General features: G+C 55.4%; 3 protein-coding genes across 8 annotated transcripts; 1 reads left to right on the top strand and 2 right to left on the bottom strand.

Annotated features, from left to right (window-relative positions):
• Positions 1-3978: 3978 nt before the first annotated feature.
• SPRED3 (sprouty related EVH1 domain containing 3) lies at positions 3979-12696 on the bottom strand. Of its 4 annotated transcripts, none has more exons than XM_070770961.1 (6): positions 12586-12696; positions 10846-11026; positions 9565-9733; positions 9383-9459; positions 6818-6961; positions 3979-6118 (listed from the first exon to the last, which is right to left on the bottom strand). In XM_070770961.1, exons 2-6 carry the CDS (start codon positions 11020-11022, stop codon positions 5453-5455), a joined length of 1233 nt encoding a protein of 410 aa, XP_070627062.1. In that variant the 5' UTR covers positions 11023-11026; positions 12586-12696; the 3' UTR covers positions 3979-5452. The 4 variants fall into 4 exon arrangements, with proteins under 4 accessions (XP_070627062.1, XP_070627064.1, XP_070627061.1 ...); XM_070770963.1 differs by having other exon boundaries at positions 10939-11026; XM_070770960.1 differs by lacking the exon at positions 12586-12696 and adding an exon at positions 11237-11558.
• A 646-nt stretch (positions 12697-13342) lies between these two features.
• GGN (gametogenetin) lies at positions 13343-19233 on the top strand. 3 transcript variants are annotated; one of them, XM_070770955.1, is made up of 3 exons: positions 13343-13447; positions 14432-16366; positions 17240-19233. In XM_070770955.1, exons 2-3 carry the CDS (start codon positions 14451-14453, stop codon positions 17355-17357), a joined length of 2034 nt encoding a protein of 677 aa, XP_070627056.1. In that variant the 5' UTR covers positions 13343-13447; positions 14432-14450; the 3' UTR covers positions 17358-19233. The 3 variants fall into 3 exon arrangements, with proteins under 3 accessions (XP_070627056.1, XP_070627054.1, XP_070627055.1); XM_070770953.1 differs by lacking the exon at positions 13343-13447 and adding an exon at positions 13454-13661; XM_070770954.1 differs by lacking the exon at positions 13343-13447 and having other exon boundaries at positions 13979-16366.
• Positions 18216-24040, bottom strand: PSMD8 (proteasome 26S subunit, non-ATPase 8). The gene is made up of 7 exons (XM_019978527.2): positions 23820-24040; positions 22732-22804; positions 22502-22604; positions 20938-21103; positions 20368-20468; positions 19134-19245; positions 18216-18455 (listed from the first exon to the last, which is right to left on the bottom strand). The coding sequence occupies exons 1-7, from the start codon at positions 23988-23990 to the stop codon at positions 18318-18320; spliced, it is 864 nt and encodes a 287-aa protein (XP_019834086.2). The 5' UTR covers positions 23991-24040; the 3' UTR covers positions 18216-18317.
• Positions 24041-24150: the final 110 nt, after the last annotated feature.

Here is a 24150-nt window from a genome sequence, read left to right as displayed (position 1 = left end):
GGCTGTCGCGACAGACCAGCGGTGTCGCTCGTGCTGCGACATAGAAGCAGCTTTTCCTCCAACTCCCCCAAATGCCCTCTGCTCTTAAAGCATCCCATACCAAATATTGTTCTCCCAACTCCACTCTAAGTCCAGAAACCCGTTTCCTCCTTTCCTATTTAGAGCTGGAATTCTGTCAGGGACCAGGAATCCCAGTTACGCACACACACAGCCGAGTTAGTCTTCATCGATCACAGTGCGCCCGTTGCACCTTCACCCCTCTGCCTCCCTAAGCCTTTCAGAGAGGGAGCAAGGGCAATATACAATGGTGATTAAGAGACTGCACTCTACCAGTGCAATTTGGTCCGCAGGCAAAGGTTAGGTATTTGATTCCACCATTCACCATCGTTGTGTTCCTGCTAAGTTGCTTGACATCTGTGTAATAAGTGTAATAACGCTTATCTCTTACAGTTGTTTGTGAGGATTAGTCCTGTATGTAAGTGCTTAACAAACATCTAAGGGGTACTCAATTAAAAATGACTAACAGAGAGACTTCCCTGGCTGTCCAGTGGTTAAGCCTCCACCCTTCTACTGGAGGGAACACTTGTCTAATCTCTAATTTGGAAACTAAGATATCGTATGCCACCTAGTGCATTTCATATGTGGTACTAGGCTAGGTATTTTATCTCCATTTTATGGAAGAGAAAACTGAGGTGCAGAAAGGATGAATCACAGAGTGAGTTGCACAGTGGTGCCAGGACTCAAATTCAGATGATTCCAAAGTCCATGCTTTTAACCACTTAACCTGTTACTAGTTATTACTGCTCTTGCTTTTGTAGCTGTTGTTCATATTATTTTTCCAGGTTTACTCTCTTCCCAACTCTGTCCTGATCTCCAGTAGTTTCTAGATAGTTCTACTGGGAGTGAGAATAGACTGGAAGTAGAGACTCGGAGGAGAAAAAGAGCCAGAACCTGATTCTTAGGGGGAAGTCTACCCTTAATCTGGTTCCTCCATAGTCCTGTCTACTCCATGGCTGGGTACTGGGTGAGGAGGGGGCAGCAGTTATTGATCTTAATATTAAAAATTGTTCAGACCAAAGCCATGGAGTTATAACCTTGACTCTTTTTATGGTGTACTCCTTATTTAAATTGAGCTTCCCTGGTGCTTTAGATGGTAAAGAATCTGCCTGCAATTTGGGAGACTGGGTTTGATCCTGGGTCAGGAAGATCCCCTGGAGAAGGGAATGGCAACCCACTTCAGTATTCTTGCCTGGGAAATCCCATGGACAGAGGAGCCTGGTGGGCTACAGTCCATTGGGTCACAAAGAGTTAGACACAACTCAGTGACTAAACCACCACCACCTCTTAGGATAAAGAAGGTGGGATAATGACTTTACAACTAAGCAGCTGAGACTTTCACTTTCATACCTAAATTGAACTCGACCATTATCTTGCCCACTTCTCCTGGCCTCTGGTCCTCTCACCCTGGTCCTGTGCACCACTGTCTCCCCTGGACCATTCTAGCAGCCTCCTCCCTGTCTCCAAGCCTCCCCCCTGCCGCCTCCACCAGCCCACCAGGATCTGTCCCCACAGGCAGCCAAAGGGAACCTGTGAATAACTGAGTCAGGTCACATCTGCTGTGACATAGAAGCTCCAAGCTGCCATGTTGGAGACTTCCTGTAGCTTCATGTCACTCAGGGTGAACAGCAAAGTCCATGCAATGGCTTGCAAGGTCCCAGAGATCTTCCCTGTCACCTTTACCCCTTCTTTCACCTTTCTATCTCCTAAGCACCCTCCTGCTCTTGCTCCTCCCCCTCTCCAGCTCCCTTGACATCCCTCAGATTTACCAGACATGCTCCTCCCTCAGGGCCTTGCACGACTGTCCTTTTTACCTGGAATGCTCTTCCTACAGACATCCCCAGGACTCCCTCACCTTCAGGGCTATTTAAATGCCAGCCTCCTCCATGGGGCCTCCCTGACCACCAAGGCAATAACTGTCTGTATCCCCCATCTTCACTTTATTTTTTCTTTATAGGATATATCATTTCTTAGTGGTAAAGAACCCACCTGCCTATGCAGGAGACATAAGAAACACGGGTTCGATCCCTGGGTTGGGAAGAGCCCCTGGAAAAGATCATGGCAACCCACTCCAGTATTCTTGCCTGGAGAATTCCATGGACAGAGGAGCCTGATGGTCTATAGTCCATAGGGTTGCAGAGAGTCAAAGAGTTGGACACGACTGAAGTAACTCAGCATGTACGCATATATCATTTCTAATATGTTATCTCCTTCATTATATCTTATCTCCTTCACTAACATGCTATCTCCTTCACATGTTGTCTCCTTCACTATAAAGTTCACAAGTTCCTTGTGGGAAAGAAATTTTCTGTTCACTGTTTTATCCCCAGCACCTAGAACAGGGCTTGGTGTACAACAAGTGTTCAGTAAATGTACTTGTGGAGTGATTGGATGTATAAAATTCAGCCAGAGGGTCTGCTTGGGACTAAAGGATGAGAAGGGGAAAGGAGGATTTGTCTGGTCTGGTGACTCAGGAAGGTGAGCGGATGGGGTGCATCAATGCAAATAAAGAACACAGGCTGAGACTTTGTCACAGACATTTCTTGGAGCCGATATCTCATGCCCCCTCCCCCAATGACAAGGCTGGTCTTCGGCCCCCATCCTCCCCCACTACTTCAGCCTGCACTGATAACAATATTGAGGTCACAGACTGGCTTAGAATCAAGATCAGGAAGATAAATGTCGAGGTGCCTCCCCCAAGCCTGGGGGCCAAGCATCCAATCTGAGGGGCAAGCATCTGGGAAATTGGGCCTGGGGGCTCCAGGGTTTGAGGTCTTCCTGGCTCCCAGGGTCATCCCTCCACGCGCCCCTGATTTAGGGGTGATGAAGAGGAATCATGGATCAGAGGTGGGTATTAGCAGGGAGCAGGACTGGGAGACCTGGGAGAGGCGGTGCTGGGAGGTGGAGCCAGGGAACCTTCCCCCAGCCCCCACCACTTCATCCACAGATCCCACAGCACCTTACAGCACTCTGGTCCCCCGTCCCACCCCTCCCCAAAACGAGGTAGGTTAAGAATGGAGCTTCCCCCCGCCCACCACGGAAGGGAGGAGACCGAGGCACAGAGAGGGGGATGGGGACCCAGGCTGCCCCAGCCCCTCGTCCCTCCGCCCTCAGCTCTGGTGGGTCTGACACTGATGAGAGCTGGGCAGAGTGGGGATGGGAGGGACACCCCTCATTTCTCTCACCCATCCCAGGGTCTGGTTGAGAGAGCTGAATCTCACAGGTTCCGGATGTAATAAATAGTTAATAATTTAAAGGAAGTGACAGGAGGATCCATCCCTCTGGCCCCCTTGACCTATCCCTTGAACCCCCACAAGGCCATCCAGGTCTGGGTAATGAGGAAAGGTAAGGGCACACTTCAAGATGCCTAGGACCAGATTTAGGTCCCAAGCCCAAACAACATTGAGATTGTGTTGCTCCAAGACCGTGATCTCCCCCATGCAGGCTGTCAGATCCGTGGTACACTAGAAGTCCCATTCCATTGAAGAGAAAGCGATCTTGGAATCCCCTTTTCCCAGAAGAGGAGTCTCAGAAGGCCATGAACCAGGCTTTCAAACTTTCTGAAACAACCCCCAACTCTGAGATGGACGTGAAGGGGTTAACAGAGGGGCAGAACATGAAAGGCTTGGACTAAGGCTAGGACTCAACGTTGGGCTTGGGAGAGAGTCTGCAAGGCTGGGAATTGTGTGGGTGTGGGTGTGTATAGGTGTGAGTGTGCAACCACGGGCATTTGTGCCAATAGAGCCATATCTAGTTGCCTTTGTGCAACTTACACAAATGCACACCTTCCTCTGAAGGCACAGCATGGCCAGCCCCACTCACAGCCTTGGCTGTGAGCCTTTGTTTAGTGAACAGCCTGCACACTCATCTATGGCAATGCTAGTTCCTAGATATGGGAGCAGGGAAGCTCTTGGGTGGTCCTGGAATCCAGTAACATTAGCTCAAAATGTTTTTTTTTTTTTTTTTTCCCTTTAGGGTAAAGGGTAGTTCTGTATGATACTGAGAGCTTGGGCCGGGGCTCTTAGGACTAGAATTCTGAGAGTGTGGGACCTTGGGGTTTCAGGGGCCTGTGGACAGCAGGATTCAACGGGCAGCAGGTCTCAGGAGATGCACAAGCTGGGCCTGGAAATTATCAGGCTAGAGAGGTTGGAATCCAAAAAAAATCTGGGATCTGAAGGTGTGAAAGTCCCAGGGCACCTCAGATTTGTTTCTGGCATGGAGGGGCCAAGGTCTTGGGTCAGGGACAATCCCAATACTGTGTAGGCTTGAGTTCTGAATTTGGAGGGTCAATGGCACCTTAGGGTCTTGATGGAGTGCTCTTAAAGCACTCTGGGGCCGCTCAGGGGCAAGGGGTCAGAGGTCTGAGTTGCCATGAATGTCCCATCTCCTGGGAACTGGGCTCCTAGCCTTTTGGGGACTGGGAATATGTGGGTACAAAGAAGCTGAAGATTCCAGGATGATCTGGGGCTTGAAATCCAAGTCCAAGGAGGTTTGGAAGAAGGGTATCTGAAGGGCTGGGACCCACGTCTTAGACCCTGAGGTACTGGTGGCCTTCAGTCCTAGATCAGTCCTATATATATAGGACTTCAGAGTTCTATATATGGAATTGAAAATTCCTGGGAACACCAGCTTGGGATGGGTGGGTCTACAGAGGTCTTTGATCCTTGGCTCACAGAGCATCTCGGAGTCTGACTTCTGGATCTTGGGCCATATGCATGTGGGAAGGAGGGCTCTGAGGTGGATCTCCCAAGTCATTTGGGTGAGAGAAGAGCCGTTTGAGCACATCCAAGGACTCAGGGCATCTTAAGAGGATTTGGTGTCTAAGAAGTCCTGGGGCTACAAGAACATCTTAGATACAGGTACCCCAGGTTTTAGGTGCATTCAAGAATCATTGGGGGGTATTCCAGGTACTATGATTTAAGATCTGGGAGTAACTGTATACAGGTAGGGTCAGGTTCTGGCCACTCTTAATTATTGGGCTGTAATCTGACGGGGTTCATGGTGCCAGGCATGACGGGGGTCTAGGTTGGTAATTTGAACAGGGAGTCAGGATGAGCCCGGCTCTCAGGGATCTGTGTGCTCCCTGCCTGCCTGGGGTGAAGAGTCTGGGGATCCCTGGAATCTCCTTAGTCTAGGTCGGGGTCGGGGTTGAGAACAGGAAGCCAGAACTCAGGGTGCCTGGAACCTCTTGGACAGACATCCCAATGAAGCTGGTTCTGGGGTCTCTCAGTCCTACATTTGGGGTCCAGGTTTCAGGTCTGGGGTCTCTCAATCCAAACTCAAGCTCCAAGTTCCGGGTGTGCCTAGGTTTGGGTTTGGGGTCCGAACGGAGTCCGGGGTCCTGGACCCTCAATTTGGGGTCCTCGGTCTGGCTACCGGACCCATCAGGCCGTTCTCACCGCGCAGCCTCTTCGTGGCGACCTCCACAGCCGGCGCAGCCGCATCGCGCCGCGACCCAGTGGCATGCACGCAGGGGCGCGTAGCAGCAGAGGCAGGGCACCGCGAGCGAGAGGGCAGCCAGCGCGGCCCAGCGCGCGGCGGGGCGCGGGTGGCCCGGCTCGCAGGCGCATGGGTCCGAGAAGTCGCCCTCGGCATCCGACAGGCAGTGGTAGAGCAAACTCTCAGCGCACCACAGGCAGCTGAGACGGCGCACAAGCAGGCGACCCGGGTCCGGGGCCTCGGCGCAGCGGCCGCCACGACCATCAGCGCGACGGCGGAAGAGCGCGCGGCAGTGCACGCAGCGCGCCGCCTCCTCCGCCTCCGGGGAGGCCTTGGCTGGCGCAGGGGCCGGGCCAGGGCCTGGGGGTGGGCGAGCCGGGGGTGCTGGAGGAGCAGCCTCGGTGAGAGGGGCGGGTAGGACTGCGGGGGGCCCCAGGGCTGCGCCCCTCAAAGCGCCGGTCTTGGCGAATCGCACGACGCAGGTGGACAGGGCGAGGGGCGCGGGCGGCCCCGCACGCCGGTAATCCTCATAGCCGCGGCCGCCCCAGCCCGGGCCCCCTGCCCCAGCCAGGGGCTCTGAAGGCTCCGGAATCCCCATGAATGGTAGGAGCGGAGGGTAGCTCTGTGGGACCAAGATACAGGAGAACAGGTTAACGGGCTCTGTGATCCCCCACATGCCACCACAATCCATCCCGGCCTTAGAAGACACGAGAATCCAAAGACCCAGCCACAGGCCTCATTTATCTTAGCATCCTGTACTGGAATCCTGATTGCCTGGGGTCCCGAACTTCTAAGTCCTCAGCCCATTCCACTCCCAGGGACAGACAGAAGACTCCAGGCACAAGCCCAGACTTTAAGGACTCATTGGGCCAGGCTCTCAGTCCTGTCCTCTCTCAAGATCCAGGATTCCTGTACCCAGCCCTTCTCAGATTCCTGGACTCCAGCCATCTTCTCCTTCTCCTGCAGGAGTCTGGTCACCAGGTCCCTTTTACTCCCTTGGATATTGAGTCTCACTCCTTGTGAGTTAAGTACTAAAGAACTCCTTCCATGAGTACCACCAACTCCCTAATATATATTCATTGTCCAAGTCGTCCCCTAAACCCCTCTGGAATTCAGAGCGTTCCAGTCTCCAAGAGCGCAGGAGACGCGCGGGAAGCCCTCACCCAATCTTCCCAGGAACTAAGCTTCCCAGGCCTAAGCTCCCTCGCCACAAGACATGTCAGCCATCCCTTAGAATCTGTGATTTCTTGCCCCTCTGCGGCCTCAGCTCCCGCCCACTTCGGGACCCCGGCGCCCTGCCCCCTTTTCCCGGGAGCCCCACCTGAGCTGATGAGCGGCGGCGCTGGGGGGGCGTGGCCGGCCCGAAGCCGGAAGCTGACTCCACCGTGACGATGGGGGCCGCCGCTGCGCTGGGAGGCGTCTCCTGGTGGCTGTGACTGGAGGAGGAGTCGCTGTCCACGTGGGACTGGGGGAGATTGGCGGCCTCAGAGCCGGGACCTCTGGCACAGCCGATGCCCTTATATAGACCCCCTCCCATTGCGAGCGAGGGCTCTGCGGCCAGACAGGCCTGGGTTCAAGCCCCGGCAATGCCACTGACTGCTTGTGTGACCTCCGGCAAGTGAGCTCAGCTCTTTGAGCCTCAGTTTCCTCCTCTGTAAAATGGGGATCATAATATTGTCTATTCATAAGGCTGTGGTTAGGACCCACTGTAAAGGGCATAAACATGCCTGAAGTACAGGAAGAGCAGGAAATGGTTATGATTATTGGATTCCCTCTTCTTATCTGCTCAGCTCACCAACCTACAGAACATCAAATCATCCTCCCTTCCCAGAACCCCTGTCCCTTGGCCATCAGCTGCCTTCCTGCCTCCTGCCTACCACCACACCTTTAGTGGGGTAGTTCCACCCACCTAGAATGTGTTCCTTCCCGTCCAAACCAAGCTCTGTCCTTTACAAGCTGAAACATCACTTCTCAGACCCTCCATTCCTTTCTGTGACTTGGGAATCATTCCTACCTCAACAGATTACTATCCTCAATAAACATTCATTGAGCACCCGTGACTTGCCAGACTCGCAAAGGCCATTGGGAGGATATGAGATGGAGCACAGAAAGCACAGCATCTTTCCTGAGGAAGCACTCAATAAATGGGATCTGTCTGTGTGACTTTTGTAGACCCCTCTACATCTCCTATTATACTGGGAAGCCCCCCCTTTCTGCCCAGGGAACCAGGTTTGTTCCTCCATGTGTTCTTGAGACATTCCCATTGTTCCCAGCAAGGGCCAAATCGAATCCGACATTATGTGCATTTATTCATTCAATCAATTTATTCAACACATATTTACTGAACACTTACTGTCTACCAGGCACTGTTTTAAGCATTGAAGATGCAGCAAGAAAGCAACAAAAGATCCTTGCCCTCCTGGAGCAGACATTCTAGCATGGGAGATGGATAGTAAAGTCATAGATAAGAAAATTGTCTATTGGGAGAGGAAATAAAACTATCTTAGAAGATGGGGGAAAGAACAAGATAAGGAGAATTAGGAGACTGCAGTTTTACACAGGTTACTCAGGGAGGGCCTCAGGGCTTCCCTGATGGCTCAGTGGTAAAGAATGCACCTGCCAATGCAGGAGCCTGGGTTTGATCCCTGGGTTGGGAAGATCCTCTGGAGTAGGAAATGGCAACCCACTCCATTATTCTTGCCTGGAAATCCCATGGACAGAAGAATTTGGTAGGCTACAGTCCACAGGTTCGCAAAGAGTCAGGTGCAACTTAGCAACTGAATAACAACAGGGAGGGCCCTCACTGAGGAGGAGACTACATGTGTAAAGCCCTGAAGGAAATAAGAGAATAAGCCATGTGGAAATTTGGGAATGTTCCAAGACAAGAGGACCAGCCAGTGCAAAAGCCCTGAGACAGGAGTCTGTCTTCCCTTTTGACTTAACAGTGAGGAGGCCAATGTGGCTGGAGCCTAGTGAGCATGAGGGAGAGTAATAGGGGGCCAGTTGGTGTGGGGTCTTATGTGCCTCTGTGAGGACTTTGTCCTTTACCAGGAGTGAGATGGAGCCCCGGTAGGATTCTAAGTGGAGGATATCCATGATCAGACTTAGATGTCAGTAGGGTCCCTCTGGCTGTGTGGGAGGAAAGGAGATGGAGGAGGGGGGCAGTTGATGATGAGCAGCTGATGAGACAGTCCAGTTGGGAGATGAGCTTGAATAGTCACCAGGCTGGAGGCACAGTCTGATCATTTTGAAAGTAGAGCCAGGGCATTCCCTGGAGGTCCCAGTAGTTAGGACTTGGTGCTTTCACTGACCGGCCCAAGTTCCATCCCTGGTTGGGGAACTAAGATCCTGTGTGCTGTGAGGTGATGCCAACTTTTTAAAAAAAGAAAGTGGAAAAAAGAAAGTGGAGCCAATATGTGCTGAGAGACTAGATGAGGGGGCATTAAAAAAGGAAAGGAGTCAAGGATGGCTCCAAGGTTTGTACCTTGAGCAACTAGAAGGTTGGATTTCCCATTGATTTGTTCATCTATTTACTTTTAATATTTATTCATTTTAATAGTGTACCTTAAAAAATTTTTTCTGCCTTTCCACACTAGAATAGAAGCTCCACGAGGAAAGAGACTTTATTCTATTCACTGATGTATCCCCAGTGCTTAAAACACTTCTTATGGAAGGTGTTCAATAAATACCCTTGGATGAATGGGTATATCATAATAGAACAGAAAAACTAAAATCACTGGGATTGAAATTGACACTAATCGTTTTTGGCCCAAATTTGTGTCCCCAGCACGTGATACAAAGTAGATACACAGTAGGTGCTCAAGAATGTTTGCAGAATAGAAATAGCCCCCTGCCCTCCCGGCAGCGTTGCACCCAGGAGACTCACCGTCAGAGGGCAGGGGGTCTCTGCAGTGTCCTGGGAAGGGGAGGAGGAAGAGGAGGAGGAGGAGGGGGTGAGCGAGCCTGGGGTAGGGAGAGAGGCAGAGCAGTGAGTTCTCGGGGCCAAGCTTCTCCCACTCCCCACCCAAACCAGCCCAGGCTCCAGCCCCCACCACCTGCACCACTCACCTCGACCCAGAGCAGCCAGCGCTGCCAGCAGGCTCTTCTGAAACTCATCTGCCTCGGCCGGGCTCTGAAACGTCAGCCCGAACTTGCAGTCACCCAGGCTCCAGTGATGGAAGATGGGGTTCACCTTGTTGTAAACCAAGCCTGGCCTCAGGGTACACTCCAAGGTGATCTGAAGTGGGGGCAGGCAGGAAGGGTCCAGGTCAGACATTCCCTTCCTGCCAGAGCACCTCACACATCTCATTCCCCATCCCAGGTGCACCCTTGAACCCCGATCACACCCCGATATTGAGCACACCTCCGATACTCCAATATTTCCCCCCAAACCCTTGATCTCTACATTTTCCTAACACCTCCCTCCCTCTGATATCTCAGTAGGCACCCCAAATTTTATTGGATGCCTCAAAAAATGTTAACCTCCTTCTGATAGCCAGTATCGCCCATCTGACTCACTTGTACTCCCCAAGCTTTACTGAACATCTCAAAATGTTAATCCCCTTCTGATGCCCCAGTAATCTCCCCAAATACTACCCCCCAAATTTTTTTTAATCAAAATCCCACAGATTTCCCCTCAGATGCTGGTCAACACCCTAGATGTTCTCCCATCTTCTTGCCCAACATCACCATATTTTTTTCCACACCATTTCAAATCCCCCTACACTATTCCTTCCAACCCCTGCTCTGAAATGCAAGCCTTACCCCAAGCCTTTTCGAACAATCCAAACCTTTCTACTACATCCCCAGCTGAAACGTCAACAGTCTCTTTCCATTTCATGCCAGACAGCCCAGAATATTCCTGCTGAACCCACAACAGGATGGTAAACCCTATGTGACACTTCCAGATGGTCCCCCCACCAAAGGCCTCCATATACTTAGGCCAGAGGGGCAGGTGGTGTAAAATTCCCGGGGTGAGGATCTCTGAGCAAGATGGAGCCACGGGGAGGGTTTTGAGCCAGCAGAGGAGGGATGTGATCTGAGTCAGGTGTTAGCCCAGCCCCAGTGGAACAAGCTGAGGTTGGGGGAGGGAGCAGGACGACAAGGAGACCAGTGAGCAGGCTGCTGTGGCCGTCCAGTGGGCAGTGGCAGGGGACAGGAACTGTTTGACACCCTCAATAGTCCCCAAACTCCCCACTCTCATCCAGAGGACAGAGTCACTTCCAGCTCCATCCCACACCCGGGTTTGATTTCGGCTGGGAGATGACCTGACCTCACCTCTGCATTCCCAGCCCCATCCCCCTACTTCCCCACACCCCCACCCCACCCCCACGCCCCAGGGTGGCTCACTTTCTGGTCCCGGAGGCGCTCCCCGTGGATGACGTAGTGCCCCTGGCGGGCCCCCCCCTCGGGCCTGGCCCCTCGGACCCGACATACGCTCACCTGGCTGAGGCCCCCGCCCCCCACAGGCAGCCAGCCCCCACTGGAGTCATCTCGGGCCATCACCACGGCTCGGACCCGAACCATGTACCTGGAGGAGGTGGGGGGACAGGGACAATATGGTCAGTGAGCGTCATTCCTGCTCTCCTAGTCAGTGTTTCCCCAACCCTCACCTCCCCTCTTCATCCCTCACAGCCCGATCTACTGTTTCCTTAGTCACCCATACTCCCCTTACCTTCTACACCCACCTCCTTCCCCATGCCCACCTTCTGCCCATACCCGTCACCTCTCTTATGCCCACCTTCTTCCAGCATGGCTTCTTTCTTCCTCTTGCCATCTCTTTTCTCCCATGCCTACCTCCTTCTCCATATCTACCTTTTTTTTCCATACTCACCTTGCCTCCCTTTCCCCATCTTCCCCATCCTCACCCCCAGAGCTTCGCTCTTCCACTTCCCTTCCTCCTCCTGCTCATCCCCTATCAACCCTGTCTCCTTCTCCTCCCTCAGCACGTACCCACAGCCCCACCCATCGTCCCCCTCACAGCTGGGTGCCTGCGCATATGTATTTTCTTAGAGCCCATCAACTCAGCTCCAGTCCCCCCTACACTGCCTCCGCACCCTGCCACCCAGGCCACTGGCTGGGTGAGAAACCCAGGCTGTCTTCCTCCCCAACCCCCCCCCCCCACCCCTTCCCGGATTTATGAATGAGACCGGATGCAAAGCTCACTGAGTCACCCAGCAACGGGAGATGGGCAGGGAGCAGGGAGAGAACCAGAAATGGCCAGAGACAGGCCGAAAGGGAGATGGAGGCAGAGGAAGCCAGAAACGGGCGATCGAGAGACATCCAGAGAGCATTTCATTCACAAAAATCAAGCCTGCTCCCTCAGGCCCCTGCCGAGGAAAGGCAAGGGGGAGAGATTGCAGGGTGAGGGGTTGGGGGAGGAACTGATCCCTCCTCCTTTCCCTCCCCGCCCCAGCATCCTTCAGAACCATCTTACCCCGCCCCCCAGCTCAGGGGACGTAGCCCTCCGCCCATAATAGGGATCAGCGTCCAACCCCTCACTACCACCTAGCGCTGGGACATTGGAGCCCCGGCCTTAGGGACCCCAGCAACGAGCTCTAGCCCCTTCCCCTACCAGTAGGCTGCCGGGTTTCCCCAGTCCTTCGGGAGGGGAGGGGGAGGCTGCAGCGCCCCCAGCCCCCTTTTCTCAATGGGATGGGATTTTGTGAATGAGCAGTCACGTGACGCTGCTTCCTTTGTCCGCCCGCCTCCCCCGACAACAGGTGAAACAGAGAGAGGGCAGGGGTCCTCTCCAGGGCCTACTGGGATGGGACGCCGGGATTTCTGGATGCCCTACGCTCTTCACACAGCTGTTCCCCGGGGGGGAGTGGTCCCCTGAGTTCCTCAATGGTGAGGGTCCAGTACGGAATTTTATGAATGGGGAGTCCTCGGAGGAAGTCCAGGCCCCCTAAATGGTGACCGATACCCCAAATGGCTGCCGCGCAGTTCAGGGGCCCCCACCTCCTTTTCCTTCCAGCCAGGGTCTGGGGGGCGCCCGGGTGGGCAGGAGGCGCAGCGCGGTCCTGGCCGCCCCCTCATCGTGACAGGCGGTCCGTCAGCCCCCGCCCCCTCGCCCCCCTCGGCACCTGCCTGGGAGGCTCCGGCCGGGCTCCGAGCGGTGGCGACGTGGCCTCCTCCTCCTCCTCTTCCTCCTGTTCGCTCCGGCTCCCTCGCTGGCTCCGGCGGCGCTAGAGACGGGCACCGGGAGCCGGGGCGCAGGGGGAGGGAGGGGGAACCTGGAAGATGGGTGGGGGGGGAGGGGGCGGCTTGGGGGAGGGGTAAACGCGAGGCAGGCGCACTTGCCCGCTGGGTCCTAGAGCCCGGCAGTGGCTCTAGCGAACAGCCCCCCAGCCCGCATTTTCTCAGGATCCAGAAAGGATCCCCTACTTTCCCACCCATCCGCGCCATTGGCCCCTGAGGATATGGAGAAGGGGTCCAGGACGGAGCCTGCTCTCAAGATTCTATAGAGGCGAGGGTCTACGTTTGCGGTTCTAAATGGGAGGGGCTGGGTGCCTGACTGGGTTCGAAATGAGGTGGGGCGAGAAGGGAGCCTTCGCAAGGGGGCGGGGTCGGAGGGCCTAGAGGTGGAGAGGGTGCGGACGCCGAAGGCGCGGACGAGCGCGTGCGTCAGGGAAGGGGCGGGCCCACGGAGGAAGGGCCTTCTAGGCCGGCCCGAGGAAGGACAGGGTCTTGGGAAGAGAGGTTGCTAGGTCTTAGAAGGGCGGAGCTTATAAGTAAATTGTCTTTAGGGGCAGGACGACGGAGAGTTCCAAAAGGGAGGAGCTACGTAGCAGAGTTCGTAATGGGCGGGGCTTCGGGAGAGGTAATAACGGAGGGGCGGGGCATTGTAAATGGGCGGGGCTAAAAGAAGGTTCTAAAGGGATGAGGCCTAGGACTACGAGGTCTGGGGGGCGGGGAAGAAGACACCGGAGTATATCAAAGGGAGATCCAGGTTCGTAAGGGGCTGTGCTTAGGATGGCTCACAGGAGGGCGGAGCCTCGAGCTCGGGGGCGGGGCCTAGATCTCGGGGTCCGCCCTCGCTGTCTCGCCCACTTGCCTTCACCGCGCACCCCCGTTCTTTTCGGTTATTTTCTGCTACGGCCGTTCCCTGCCCTGCCCTGGGCCCAGGGGGCCGCGGTCTGAACTTTGGTCAGCTGGAGGAGTTGGTGAGTGGCATCCTCCGAGCGAAGGAGGAGCCAAGGAGGAGCTTGGGGAAAGGGGTGGGGCCTGAGTGTGAGGCCTGCCTCTAGACCAGCAGCGGGAAAAGAAATTTAGGATTAAAGCCGGGAAGAGGACAGGACCAAATGATCAACACAGAGAGAGGGATCTGAGGGTTAGAGGTGATGACTGAGGGGTTAGACTGACAAGAATACCAGGAATTGTTAAGCGGAGGCGGGGCCAAACCTGGGGCAGGGGTGGGAGGGGACTTGAGAAGGCCCGATTCTTTGACAATCGGGGGCGGGACAAGAGGGCGGGGCGGGGCTTGGGCCTCTGGAGCCCAGTTAAAGTCCTGGGAAAGTAGCTTGAACTCTTTGTAGGCCTTATAGGCTACAGAAGCCGACATCATGAGTGTCGCGGCCTGCGTGATTGCCAGGGAAGCGGGCAAGACCAATGTCTCGGAGCTTAAAGACTTGAAACGTGGCCACAGTGTAGGGATGTGATATGAGGGACCAGCCAGAGACACAGGGACCGGACCTTAGTACACTAAGAGGATGGGAGACTAAGTATCTGAGCAGCAGCTAGCTGTATGGGGCCATGAGGAAGAAGGCGTGAACGTCAAGAGTCAGGGAACAGGAATGCGGGGAGAAACCAGTGCCTGAGTAGGTCTTGAGGAACAAGGGTAGGCGGTGCTGGCGGACAGGACCAAGTTCAGCCAGCTTCGGGGGGTTCCCCACAGCCCTGGCAGATTGACTGGCTAAAGTTTTTCTGACCACAGTCCCCGACCTCCGTCAGAAATGGGGAACGTGCAGTCGGAGCCGTCCGCGGGCGGGGGCTCCCGAAAAGAGCAGGCCTCGGACCGGTCCTCCGACTCCCGCCGGACATCCCTGGTGGAGCCCGAGGTGACCCCCTCCTCCCCGGCCATGCGCCTGGCTCGCGGGCTGGGCGTCTGGTTCCCTGGCAGCTCCGCGCCCCCGGGACTCCTGGTACCCCCGGAGCCCCAGGCCTCACCCTCACCCCTGCCCCTGACCTTAGAACTGCCCTCGCCAGTGACGCCCCCTTCAGAGGAGGCGGCTGCGGCCGCGGTCTCCACACCACCCCCGCCCCCCGTGGGGACCCTGCTGCCCGCGCCGTCTAAGTGGCGAAAACCCATGGGCACTCCAGTGCCCCGGATCCGCGGTCTGCTGGAGGCGAGTCATCGAGGCCAGGGTGACCCTCCGAGCCTCCGCCCGCTGCCGCCGCCATCCCTGCAACTAGCCGAAGAGGACCCCGACCCTGTCCCGAGGGCCCCATCTCCGACTCCGCCGCCCTTGGAGCCGCGGAAGCCGCCACTACCGCCACCTTCCGACGGGCAGCACCCGGACCGCAGAATCACTCCTGCTCTGGCCACACCCGCCGCAACCCCTACAGAAAGCCAGGCCAGACTCGGCAGCGAGGGCCAGACGGCCAGCGGGGCCCGCAGCGGGGCACCTCTCCAAGCAGGCGAGGGCGAAATGGCCAGGCCTGCGGCCTCCGAGTCCGGCCTGAGTCTGTTGTGTAAAGTCACCTTCAAGTCGGGGCCCCCGCTGCCCCCTGCGGCAGCGTCCAGTTCTTTAGCCACTAAAGCCTCTCTGGGGGGCGGCGGCGGCGGCGGCGGCGGCGGCGGACTCTTCGCCGCCTCGGGCTCCATCTCCTACGCTGAGGTCCTGAAGCAGGGGCCCCTGACTCCAGGGGCCTCTCGCCCCTCGGGAGAGGTGCCTCGGGCAACTCAGGAAGCAGAGGGCGGTGATGGAGACGGCGAGGGGTGTTCTGGACCCCCCTCGGCTTCTGCGTCCCACGCCCGGACTCTTCCGCCGCCACCTTACACCACCTTCCCAGGCTCGAAGCCCAAATTTGACTGGGTAAGCCCTCCTGATGGCCCTGAACGCCACTTTCGCTTCAATGGAGCTGGCGGAGGCGTCGGGGCGCCCAGACGACGCGCAGCCGCTTTCTCAGGGCCCTGGGGCTCCGCACCGCCTGCTTCAGGGCAGATGCATCCTGCTCCCGGGTCCCGGAGGCCCGCACCCGCCTTGCTGGCGCCGCCTATGTTCATCTTCCCGGCGCCCACCAATGGCGAGCCTGTGCGCCCCCGGCCTCCCGGCCCGCCGGAGCTGATGCCGCCGCCGCCGCCGCCCACGCCACCACCCACGCCGCCTCCAGCGCCGCCTCCCACACCGCAGCCGCCCGTGATCCAGACAACGCCGCTGCCGGTGACGCTCCCGCCCGCCCCGGGCCCGGGCCACTTGGAGTCGGCCGTGACTCCCGCCCCGGCTCCCTCTCTGTCCTCCGCCTTGGCTGCTGACCAGGCCCAGGTCCCGGCCCCGGCCCCGGCCCCGGCCCCGGCCCCGGCCCCATCCCCGGCTCCAGCTCCCACTGTGGCCGAGCCATTGCCACCTGCGCCCGCGCCCGCGCCCGCCAAGACCCGCACGCGCAGGAACAAGGGTCCCCGTGCAGCCCGCGCGGTTCCGCGTGAGGATGGCGCCCCCGGAGATGGTCCCCGCGAACGTACAGCCACTACTGTGACTGACAGCGGTGGTGCAGGGGGTGGTGGCAGCGGAGCTCTTCCGGCGGGGACAGCTAACTCGGGCGCCGCGCGCCACTGGCCACCCTTCCAGGTGCTTAACTCCTGTCCCTGCAAGTGTTACTGCCGCCACCAGCCACGCCACCGCCGCCTGCCAAGAAACGTGTCTGCCTGGTGAGGGGAGGTCAGGGAGGAGGGAGGGGAGGGGATACCCCTCCAAGTCTTGAACTTCACTTTCCTGGAGGGGCCCCATTCAACCTTTTGGCCTCCTGACCCCCGCTGTCCCTAAACCCTCCCCTTGGCTGCATCTTAAACCCAACTGAACTCCAACCTTTCAGAACCAATAGGAGCCTTAATAGCACACTGCTCCCTGACAGAGAACACCTTGGCCCAGCCCCTTAGTACCCAGACCTCTGATGGATGACCTCCCTTGCTACTCTCTGGAGCCATCAGGGGTACTGGTCCCAGCTGGCCTGATCCTATTCACTTCCTTGACCCTGTCCCTGATGACATTAAGAAGGACCATGTCCCAGGCTCTTCAGGGACAGAGAAGATGATGGTCTTCTGGAACCAAATGGTTATAAATGCAGGCTTCCAAAGGAAGCCCCAGGCCTAGTCCCTGACTCCTGACCGCTCCAGTCTTTGACCACCAGAGGGCCCTGATGTCCCAGTCCTTGTCCTGCAGAGATTACCCTTGATTCTGCAGATTCAGGGGAGACACTGCATCCTCCGGTTACCTCTCCTTCACCCCTTAATCTCAGAATCTGGTCATCATCCGGGTCTGTTGGACCCTGGGTCCTGAGTCACAGGGAGACCCTCTGCCCTGGAACCTCTGGGGCTCAGCTGGGGCCTGGAGGGGGAGTTGGGGGAACCATTATCACCAGCCCTCAGCTCTCTTTCCTACTAAGTTTATTACTCAGATACAGCCCTGATCTAAACTCCCTTTGGGATATTCAGTCATGGTCTCTTATATAGATGGAGAGAGAGGAGCCTAGAATGGGTAAAGGCCTGGCCACACAGGTTCTGATGATTCTACCCTCCCTGTAGGCTGAGCACACCCACCAACCACCTGAGTGAGCCACCCTGGGTCGCCACCATCAAGTTGGCCGGCTCCCTGGTAGCCGGGCTGGAGCACTATGACTTGCAGGCTACCCATTCCAACTGAGTAGTCTGCCCAATGCCCTCTGCCTCCCCCTCCTTGACAATAAAATAACTATCCAGATGCCGAGATGCCTGCCAGCTAAGGGTTGGAGGGCTGAGGTGGGGCAGAGGTCTCCCTGAAAGCACCATATCCTGCGAACAGGAAGCTGGACCAGGACCAGCAATAAGGGAGGTTCTGTTCATCCAGCATGTGGACTGATGAGGCCACAGGTGAGACGTTCTCATTCCCCTTAATATCAACTGCATTTCCAACCAATCAATCTGGTGCCAAGCTCAGGGTTTAGCACAAATCACTCTGGAAAGCAGGAATGATTCATTCCCATTATGCAGCTGGGGAAACTGACTCAAAATCTTGAAAATCACACAAATGGCCCAAATTTGGACTCTGCCTTCAACACCTTGAGAACTTCAAGGGCAGGAAACATAGGCTGGGAGGTACAGAGGTCCTACATCAGAGCACTGGCTCAGAAGAGTGGGAGTAAGGCCCACCCTGGCCAGGGCCTTGTGCCTTTTGTTCCACAGAGGTCGATTTAGCTTGTCATTTTTAAAAACTGGTTTAATTCACTGCAAGTATTTTTCAATATCAGGACATTTCACCCCCTTCACTGAACACTGGTACCTTGGCCTGGCCTTTGAGTGTCCACAGCTAGCCGCAATAGTTCCTCTATTGGGGCCTGTCCCTCCCCCAGGCCACAGCGCCACTGGGCCCTGCAGTGGGCATCTGTGTTGGAGACTCTGAGCAATGGCCACTGGAAAGAGGCTGATCCAGGGTTATCTCAGACTTCCTCGTGCCCTCAAACTTCCAAGTTCTTCAGAGATAAGAACTTATGTCCCTACCAGTCCACTTGGGGCGACAAGGGCCTAAAAGAAAATGTCAATCCATCTTTATTGGGGGTGGGGGGAACTCTGCACTGCAACTGCCTTAAATAATGCAAGCCCTGCCCCACCCCAGTGCCTGGTGAGCTCAGACGATCATCTCCAGCTGCCGGGCATACTCGATGACCTGTTTGGCCAGCTCCGTGGAAGGGATGGTGGTATCTTCCGGCTTCTGCTGCTGGCTGGCAAAGCTGTAGTAGTTGTTGAGGCCCAGGACCCACCCTCGCTGCAAGAAAGGAGAGATGGGAGATGGGTGGGGTGATCACACACACCCTCCCCAGCCCCCCGAGCCAGCACTTAACCCATGTAGGCCCTGGCTCACTTTCCTCACCAACCCTGGGCAAGTAATTTCCCTTTTCTGTGCCCCCGTTTCTCCATGTTTGAGATGGGACCCTAATCACACACCTCTCTGGGTCTGTTGTGGGGAATCATATGAATCAAAAGTACTGAGAACAATGGCCCAGAGTAAACGATCATTAGATATCAGCTGTCCCCATCACCTGAGTTGAGCTTCACCTACTCCAGTCTGACCGTGACCCTCGTCAGTCACCAGGGCTACTCCACCACAAGCATCAGCACCTCCAGGGACCCTGATCCCACACAAACACCCCAGAGCCAATGAACCAAAGTCTTGTGGGGAAAAGCTGCACTCTCCAAGGAATTCTGAGGACAGACACCATCAAGCGCTAAGCCTCCCGCTCTGGCTGGTGCCAGGTGCTGGGCTCAGCTTATCCCACACATGAAACCCTAGCCCCTTTCTACAGATAGGGAAACTGAAGTTCAGAGCAGTTCGGCCACTTGCCTGAGGTCACACAACTGGAGTCTTGCTCCAGTGTCCCTCCAGGCCATCCCTCCCTGCTGTTAGTGAGTGCACCTATGGTCCCTTGACCTCCACCCCAGCCACCTTCTTGGCGTAGTCTGTCATCTTTTTGGGTGTGTTGAAGAAGAGGATCCGGGTGGCCTCTGTGAAGAGGATTTTCTCATAGGCCTTCTCGATACAACCAGCAATTTCATCCCTGGGGGAAGATGAGTCTCATTATTGTGCACAGACAAGGCCTGGTCCTTCAATTCAGCACTTACAACTGAAGTATGTTACCTGCCCCATTTATCCCATCGAGGCTCAGGGGAGAGCAGCTTGACTAGAGCTGCAAAGCTAGGGCCACAGCAGGGCACACACTCAGGTCTCTGGGACTCCTGGGCCCAGGCTCAGATTCTCGCTCCTAGCCACTTCAGGACTTCAGGCTTGACTGAAACTGAGCCTCAGATTCACATAAGGGGATCTCTTCACCTAACACCCTCCCCACAGGATCCAATCCCAAGGGGGATCTTTGTACCCACTTTAAGAGGTCAACACTGAAGTTAAAAAACAGCAAGACATCAAGGCACTGAAATGGGACAAGGGAGTAGCTCTGGGCAAAAACTAGTGAAAAGGAGGAGCTTGCCTGTTTGGGAGGTATTTTATTAATATCTCTTAGGCTAGGTGGTAGGTATGTGGGCACTCATTATATTATTCCCTGTGCATTGCAGAGAGTAGAAATATTTCAGAGTTAAAAATAACCTAAACCTACTCAACTGCCCCTCCTCACTCCCCACACCTCTCTGGGCCCAGCTTTGTCACTGGAGGAATGAAAACGCCACTCAGTCTGGCGCTTTGCCCGGGTGAACCAACTCTGATACTACCTGAACACATGGACTTGTACACGTCACGCCCGTCCACCCATGCAGTGCCACCTGTGTACACAGCAACCCCCAAGGAGCTAGCGGGATTTGGTGGCCCGCTTCTAAAGAACGGAAAACTGAGGTTCCACAGTTTAGGTGACCTGAGGTGAAGCCAGATGACTCAAGGAGTACTTCCATGAGAAAGGCAGCCAGGTCTCTGTCTGAGCACTGAGCTGAGCAGTTTGGGCACCAAGCCCATGCTCAGGGTCGAATTCCATGGGCCCATACACACACACGGCCCAGAGTGAGAAGAGGGCTCTTACCACCATCTCATGACCAGTTCCAGTTCACAGAAAAGGAAACTCATGTGCCCAGCCTCCCCAGATCACAAGTGGCCCGAATGGGATTCAAACACAGAGCTATCTGACTCTGGAGTCCAAGCTCTTTCTACACTCCGCAGGGCCCTGGCCCCCACACACCTGATAGTGTCAAGCAGGATGTCGATGAAGAAAGTGTAGCTCTCGGCGGGAATGTTGCCTTTGGCCAGGAATACCTTATTGTAGCTGCCCTCCATCAGGTACTGTAGAGGACGGGTGGGGAAGAAGAGAGGGTGAGGAAGAGGCAGCAGAGAGGCATCCCCACTGAGGCCTCACTGTAATCCCAGTGCCTCCATAATCTACACTCTGCCAGACCACTCTGCCATAGTCACCATTCCCCATGCAGATGGGGTCCTCCTCTTCTAGGAAGCCCTCCCTGGTATGTACACACACACACACACAGACACACACAATCATTTTATTTACTATCTGCTTCCTCATATGAATGTCAACCTCATAAGATCTGAGATTTGATCTGTTTTGTTCACTGTACAGTCAGAAAACCAACCAAAGTGCCTGCGTACATGGCTAGGGCTCGATATTTGTTAGACAAATAAGCAAATGAGTCCTCAGGCTGAGCCCTGCCTAGTCTTCCAGGAAGCCCTCCCGAGTGTCTCTCCCTGCACCCCTCCCTTTAGCCAGGCCCTCCCCCCGCCGCTTCCTCAGCCTCACTTGCTCGAGGGACACCGGATGCTTGATGTATACGTTGGTCTGGATGTCCTTGGCAGGCAGCCGCTCCAGCTCTGTGTGGAACTCAGCCACCCGGTTCTGGGACAGCAGGAAGAGGAGGTTGAGGCCCAGGAGCTGGTGCATGTAGGCTGACTCTGGGAGCTGCTCCCTATGGACCAGAGTGGGAATCCAAGGTAAGGAGGGCTTAGGTGCCAACCAGGCTCCCCACACCACAGGCTCCAGGGATCCACCCTGATGACTGCCCGATGCTCTCTCCTTGGAGGACCACTAGTTCCTGGATTTTCAGATATAACTGAGGCTCAAAGAGACATAAAGAAGTCACAATCATATGGGCCCTAGAAAGTGACCTCTCCAGTAAAGTGACTAAGCCTCCGTTCCCCTAACTGTAAAACAGGTTTCATCACAGTACCCATCTCATAGAGGTGGGTTAAATGAATAAGGTTAACTGATTAAGTTATTTAATCCAGGTACAGTGATTAGAATGGTATCTGGCCCCAACAAATACCACAGAAGTGCTAATTATATTAATAAGCATTACCTTCACTTCTAGGGGGAAACAGAATTAGAGAGGTGAAGCCACTTGCCCAAGATCATATAATCAGGAAAGGGGAAAAATAGCTTCAAATTCGGTTTTCCAAGCTTCTCCTGTCAAATTCTTACCCATCAGTCTCCATGGAAACCCCATTCGGTTATGAAACCATTCAGTTTCATATTCAACGTGCAGTCAGTGAGTCTCTGCTCTGGGCCAGGCTCCATACTAGGCTGTGCTGGGACCCAACAGTGACCAAGACCCTTCTGTTTCTAGAAGACTCACAGTCCAGTAGGAGAGACAAGGCCGGGACAGGAGACACACAGACAGAGGAGTCAGGGCTGATACCCCATTGGAGACCACAGGAAAGAGCTTGGTCTGAAACCTGAGTGCTACGGAGAGTCATGACAGGTTCTAAGCAGACAATCAACATGGTCAAATTTTAGCGTCACAAAGATCCTACCAGCTGCCATGGAGGGATGAATGGAAGAGAGCAAGGCTGGGATCAAGGCAGGTAAAACAGGACTGTGGCTACCTTGGGGAGTGGAAATTTAGAATGGGAATGTGAAGAAGGAGACAGACCAGAGGGTAACTGAGACTGGACAGCATAATCCCAGACTCAGGCCCTCCAGGCCAACCACGAACCCTGAGGCTTCTGGGCACACAGCTATGCAGAGGGGGAATTCCCAGGTGAAGGAAGATGTCCCAAGTGGCTAGAGCAACAAGGATATAAAGCTGCCATGTAAACCACCCACCCCCTCCAACACACACACTACTGTGTGCCCAGCTGCATGCAACTCTTTGTGATCCCATGGACTGTAGCCCGCCAGGCTCCTCTGTCCATGGGATTTTCCAAGCAAGAATACTGGAGTGAGTTGTCATTCCCTTCTCCAGGGGATCTTCCCAACCCAGGGATTTGCCCATCTCCTGTACTGGCAGGCAGATTCTTTACCACTGAGCCACCAAGGAAGCTGCTACACACACACACCCCAAATTAGGGGCCAGGTCCATCCTCACTTGTAATCGAAGTAGTAGCACTTGAGCTGGGCCATGTACCGCTCGAAGGAGGGGATGTCCTTGCGTAGGATACTCCATTGAGCCCCGATCTCCAGTATGTCACCTGTAGGCAACAGAGGAAGTTCTCAGGAGGTGACCAGAGTCCCGACCTTGACCACCACTGCTACCATTCTTGCCACAACCTAAGTCCATAAACCGCCCCCACCCCCATCAACTCCAGTGACACTCACGGGCCAGAATGAGCTGCTGCTTGGTCAATTTGGTCCCTGTGGTTGGCAGGAAGTTGAGCTCCAACAAAACCAGCTGAAGAGGAGGGCAGGGGAAGGAAGGAAAGAAGATGGGACTTTAAGTATGAGTTATTTACTTTTATCTAGGCCTTCATTTTCCCACCTAGAAAATGGAGCTAGCCATCATCCCTGACTCATAAGGTTGTTATGAGTATTAAAGAAGTCAGTCAGATCAGGGCCTGGACACATGATGTGGGTTCATTTAGGATGACTTCATGTTACAAGTATTAATAGACCCACTGGAGAGACCCACTCCATGCCTGACCCAGTGGAATCAAGAGGGAGGGGAGACACTAGCTTCTTCGGTTCTTTGGCAACACTTTCCCACATCTTGCTGGGTTGGGACCAGCTACCCACCTCAACCTACACCAAGGAGGAAAGGGGGCTAATCTCTTCCTATGGTCCAGCTCACACATCATCCCTTAACAGACACCACCCCACACACCTCAGTAACGTGGTCCAGCCCACTGTATTTGTACCCCTTCCACCCGGCCTGAAGCAACCCAAGCCCCATTAAGGTCCTCTGCTCTAAGAGTATTTTTCCCAGCTTCAATCCTGCCCTCACAACTTAGCTGGGCCCCTCTCTTCACAGATCTATCCCTAAGCCCCAGATTTTTAGGACCCCAGCTTAGCCTGGTCTTAACCACGAACCCCATCATCCCAGCCTCCTTCTTCCATCTCCCTGTCCAGTCCTCATTTCCCACTTGGTGGCGGCCAGAACCCTACATCACAAAAGCTGACAGCCCCATCCTACCACTCCAACCAGCTAGGCCTCCAAGCACCAAAATTTTAACCTCTCACTCGGTGTGCCAGAAACACCCTCTCCATCACCCCCAACCGTGGGGCCGCATTTAGTCCGTTCGAGGTCCCTCTCACATCTACATGCCTCCAAACCGCATTTCGGCTCCTCTGAATCCTTCACCCTATTAGATGGCCCAGTCCGCCTTAGTCCCGTCGGCGCCGCGGTTTCCCCCTGAGCCCGAAGCTCGGTTGGGTCTGGACCCCTCGAAGCACCCCCGGCCGATCCTTACCTTAAGACGGCCCAGCTCTTCCCCGCACTTGCTAAGATTAGGGCTTTTCCGGTTCCACTCGCCCTTGAGCTGCTCGTACATGCCGGCCGCGGCCTGCAGGATCGCGCCCGAGGCCGCCGCAGACCCCGAGCTCGAGGTGCCGGCCACCCCGTTCACCGCCGTGGCCGCCATCTTCCGTGATGCGGCAAACCGACAGCCCGATTTACGGCAGCGACGCCTATCGACGCACCCCCGGCGGAAGTGGGGCCGGGAGGTGGAGCCCCAAATCGGGGGCGAGGCTACGATGGTTTGCCTCCGCCCTCCGGGCTTAGCCTTCAGTCGCTCTCAGGGA

The sequence above is a fragment of the Bos indicus genome, chromosome 18 (genome assembly GCF_029378745.1).
Source record: "Bos indicus isolate NIAB-ARS_2022 breed Sahiwal x Tharparkar chromosome 18, NIAB-ARS_B.indTharparkar_mat_pri_1.0, whole genome shotgun sequence".
In the NCBI taxonomy this organism is placed as follows: domain Eukaryota; kingdom Metazoa; phylum Chordata; class Mammalia; order Artiodactyla; family Bovidae; genus Bos; species Bos indicus.
This window is presented reverse-complemented; position numbering and strand designations above follow the sequence as displayed.